Source organism: Epinephelus moara, chromosome 24 (assembly GCF_006386435.1).
Source record: "Epinephelus moara isolate mb chromosome 24, YSFRI_EMoa_1.0, whole genome shotgun sequence".
NCBI classification, from domain to species: domain Eukaryota; kingdom Metazoa; phylum Chordata; class Actinopteri; order Perciformes; family Serranidae; genus Epinephelus; species Epinephelus moara.
In genome coordinates this window covers 52,567,284-52,572,091 of record NC_065529.1, presented here as the reverse complement: position 1 = coordinate 52,572,091, position 4,808 = coordinate 52,567,284, and the positions used below count along the sequence as shown (strand labels likewise).

General features: G+C 46.4%; 1 protein-coding gene across 2 annotated transcripts in view; it reads left to right on the top strand.

Annotated features, from left to right (window-relative positions):
• mkrn2 (makorin, ring finger protein, 2) overlaps positions 1-4,808 on the top strand; it is a 15,055-nt gene that overhangs the window by 5,610 nt on the left and 4,637 nt on the right. Inside the window, exons 2-5 of one of the 2 annotated variants that reach the window (XM_050038444.1) lie at positions 1,869-1,997; positions 2,651-2,778; positions 3,332-3,472; positions 3,609-3,784. In XM_050038444.1, the coding sequence (XP_049894401.1) occupies positions 1,869-1,997; positions 2,651-2,778; positions 3,332-3,472; positions 3,609-3,784 (574 nt within the window). The remainder of the gene's footprint in view (positions 1-1,868; positions 1,998-2,650; positions 2,779-3,331; positions 3,473-3,608; positions 3,785-4,808) is intronic. The other variant, XM_050038445.1, reaches the window with a different exon arrangement.

Below are 4,808 nucleotides of genomic sequence, written 5' to 3'. Positions count from 1 at the left end.
GAGAGAGAGAGAGAGAGAGAGAGAGAGAGAGAAAGAGAGAGAGAGAGAGAGAGAGAGAAGGTGCCCGGTGTATTATAGGGGGGTCCTCCAGCAGACTAGGCCTAAGTCAGCCTAACTAGGGGCTGGTACAGGGCAAGCCTGAGCCAGCCCTAACTATAAGCTTGAGTCACAAAAGAAAAGAAAGATGATTATCATCATTATTATTGTCATATATACACACAATATATTAATTATTCTGATAATTTTCACTTAAAACAGCTCCTCCTGCCTCTGAATATCCAATCAGACGCAGTGTGAAGTCACCTTCTGGCCCTTTGGGGCGATATCAGCCTGGCTGGAAATCGCCCTGATTCACTCTCGTAGACTTTCATGTAAAAGGCTCTTTTTTCTTAATGCAGGCACTCCAATGCAATCTCTATGGGTTCCGGGAGGGCTCGCCCCAACGTGTTTTCGTCTTACGTAAACCACCAAGTATCATTCATGTGCTCCTCGGATGGTCCGATTTCCCATGTCGGGAAGTCGTTCTTACTTCAGTGTGTGTTCGTGAGCGTTTAAGTTGTAATGTGGAGACATCATGGACATTACAAAGATGTGTTGTATTTTATCACTCAAAATGTTTAAAAAACACGTCGTCAACCGTTTCCACTGAAATATTGCTTTACGGTCGGAAACTCATTTTTCCGATTATTCCAACATCACATGAGGCAGCGATACTCCGCAGCGGTCACATTCAAGAAAAACATGTCTAACATTTCCAGCTGATCCAAGAGGCTTTTTAACCATATAGGCATAGTGCGTCCAAATTCACACCTGTTCTTCTCTATTGATTTTCTACGTGACCGTTCGTCATAGCGAGAAGCCACTCATGTCACGTGAAACAGCGGAACCGCAGCTTTCCAACAAGACCGACCACTTGTCAGTAGTCCATTGTTTTCACAAGGAAAAAAAAAAGATAAAATTACACTAAAATTATGTATAACAAAGCTTTCATACAGCTTTGCACACACATTACTCTTCGATGGATTACTCGTGAATGCAGGGTCGCACAGAAATGCCACGCATATCACATGAAAGTGCAGGAGTAGAGCTTTCCAATGATACCACACACATCATTGTGCTGTCATCCATCACGCTATAGATCAATTGTCTACAAAATAAAAACCTGACGAATTTCTTTACAATCCATTATACAGATCTTGTTATTAGTCACTTCATATAGTGAGGAATATCGTATCTTACCATGTCTTAGGCTTGCCTGTGTTTCTCCCTGTCTATCCACATTTGTAGTCCGGCTTTCAAGATGCAAATATCTCCATATTGTCCAGTTGACACTCCATCAAACTTTGCATGTCAAGACCAGCACACGACAGGGCAGTGGTCACCATATACATTGACTTTAAGTGATTAAAGATACTGTATTTGAGCCAGGGAAGCCAGACTGCTGAGGCGCACAGAGGGAGCATCATTTTTCCCCCCTTCCATTTAAAAAACAACAACTCGGGTTCAGTGGGGCTCGGACCCAGTGATGTATGTAATGATGTAGGGCCGAGCCAGTTTCGGGTTTCAAGTCCCTCGGGCCATTTCGGTTTCGGGTTGAATTTTTGGGCCCATTGAGAACTGTATTTGTGTGGGCAAACTGATGAAAATTAATCTGTTGATGACCACAGTGGATTGTTCAGTCATTGTAGAGCCAAATTAATTCAAATTTACCCATTGAACGGGTCACCTCAGCCATCATCACAACAATTGCCCCCCCTGAGAAATTTGGCAGGAGCCGCCACTGGAGTTGATAACCTGCAAGTGTGTTTGTTGAAAGCTGGGGATGTCACTTCCTGTGCAGCAGGTGTAAAAGCTACGATGTGTTTCAGGTATTTCCTCCACGGTGTGTGCAGAGAGGGGAGCCGCTGTCTGTTCTCTCACGACCCAACCAACAGTAAACCCTCCACCATCTGCAAGTTCTACCAGAGAGGAGTATGTGCCTACGGAGAACGCTGCAGGTAACACTCACCTGTAACACACACCTGACAGGTAACACTCATCTGACAGGTAACACTCACCTGTAACACTCATCTGACAGGTAACACTCACCTGTAACACTCATCTGACAGGTAATACTCACCTGAAACACACACCTGACAGGTAACACTGGCCTGACAGGTAACACTCACCTGTAACAATTACCTGACAGGTAACACTGGCCTGACAGTTAACACTCACCTGTAACACACACCTGACAGGTAACACTCACCTGTAACACACACCTGACAGGTAACACTCATCTGACAGGTAACACTCACCTGTAACACTCATCTGACAGGTAATACTCACCTGAAACACACACCTGACAGGTAACACTCACCTGTAACACATACCTGACAGGTAAAACTCACCTGTAACACACACCTGGCAGGTAGGCCTAACACTTGCTTGTAACACTCACCTGTATCGCACACCTGACAGGTAACACTCACCTGTGACACACACCTGACATGTAACACTCACCTAACACTCACCTGACAGGTAGCAGTCACCAGACAGGCAACATCTAATCCTCTGTTTACTGTCACCACACTGACAGCAGTGACACCTGTCCCTGTAGGAGGTTACATCAATTTCTGTGTGTATTCAGGTGTGTGTGACCTGTCTGCAGGTATGATCACATCAAATCTTCATCCAGAGGAGGAGGGGGAGGAGCTTCAGAGGATCACGCAGGTGTAGGAGGAGCTGGGGGCAGGGTCAGAGGTGGAGTAAGGAAGACGGTGGTCCTCAGAGAAAGAGGTGAATGACACACTCAGACATGTCAGCCATGTTGGAAATGTCACATTGCACACCTTTGTAGTTGGTCTTAGTAGAGAGGTACGTCATATCCTTTAGGTATGTTCCTTTTTTAGGTATGTCACTTCCTTTGGGTATGTCATTTCCTTTAGTACGTCCCTTCCTTTTGGTATGTCACTTCCTTTAAGTTTGTCCCTTCCTTTTGGTACGTCACTTCCTTTAGTACGTCCCTTCCTTTTGGCATGTCACTTCCTTTAAGTTTGTCCCTTCCTTTTGGTACGTCACTTTCTTTAGTACGTCCCTTCCTTTTGGCATGTCACTTCCTTTTGGTATGTCATTTTCATTTCATATGTCACTTCCTTTTCATACTTCACCTCCTTTAGGTATGTCCCTTCCTTTCTGGTATGTCACGTCTTTCACGTCTTTCTTTAGGAATGACACTTGGTTCAGCTACATCACTTGTCTCTTCCTTTACATATGTCTCTCTTCCTGTCTGTCTGTCTGTCTGTCTGTCTGTCGCTTCCTGTCTGTCTCTCTCTTCCTGTCTGTCTCCCAGTCCTGGGCGTGGACAGTATGTTTGGGTGTCCAGCAGACACTTTGGGGTCAGAGGTCACGGGGGCGTCAGCGGCGGCAGCAGCTCCTCAGTCGTACGTGGACGCCATCAGGACAGGTCTGAACGCTTCAGCAAAGGAACAAGGTGGTATAAAATGCTGGCCTCTGATTGGCTGGTAGTGGTCTGTGATGTCATCAGTAGCACATGAGGTGATGTGGTGTTCCATGAAGTTTATCACCAGCTGATGTGTTTTATGTATGTTAATCTGTGCTCTCTGCAGCCCCTCCTCCTGTGGGCGGAGCTTACCAGGACCTCCCCCAGCTGTGTCCCTATGCTGCTGCAGGACACTGTTTCTATGAAGACAACTGTACGTATCTCCATGGCGACCTGTGTGAGGTGTGTGGGCTGCAGGTGCTCCACCCCCACGACCCCGAGCAGAGGAGAGCGCATGAAAAGGTGCGCACGTTACTGTGATGTGATGGAGCAGGTGAACGAGTGGTTAACGAGGGGTTTATCATGTTTCTGTGGAATCATTATGACTCATGTCGACTTTACACCACAATGAATCATCCTGTGATTCACTACAGTTTCCATTCATCCATTCATGTATTCATCTATTCACTTATCCATCCATCCATCCATCCATCCAGCAATGCTTCCCAGCTCCTCCTGGAGGATCCCGAGGCGTTCCCAGACCAGATAAGATCTATAATCCCTCCAGTGTGTTCTGGGTCTGCCCCGGGGCCTCTTACCAGCTGGACCAGGAGGATCCTGATCAGATGTTGAACCACCTCAACATGAAGGGGCACGATTCAAGATCCAAGATTCGCTTTATTGTCATTTTCACTGGGTACATTTCAGATGCTTGTAGCTGTGATCTCATTCTTTCAGTCACTACCCAGAGCTCCCTCTGATACATGACAGTCTAGCACAGTGCCTGCATCACTGCAGATGCCGCGCCAAACACGCTCCATTCTACCCTCACTGTGAACAAGACTCTGAGATACGTGAACTCCTTCTCTTGAGGCAGTAGCTCTCTTCCAACCTGCAATCCACCATTCTCCAGCAGAGAACCATGACCTCAGACTGGGAGGTGCTGACTCTGATCCCGACCGCAGAGATGAAATCCTGAGGTCTCCCAACTGGACCCCTTTCTCCCCCTGGCTGCACCTCGAGATCCTGTCTACGAATATCACAAACAGGATCAGAGACAAGGGACAACCCTCGAGAAGGAACAACACCTACTGAGAACAAGTACAGAGACAAGTCCTTTGTCTGAAGCAATCAGAAGGTCATTTGTAATTTTAACTAGTGCTGTCTCAGTGCTATGATGCACTCTAAATCCTGACTGAAATTCCTCAAATAAATTATTATCATGGAGAAAATCACACAGCTGGTCTGCGACTACTTTCTCAAGGATCTTTGACATAAAGGGAAGATTAGATATTGGTCTATAGTTGGCTAACACCTCTGGATCCAG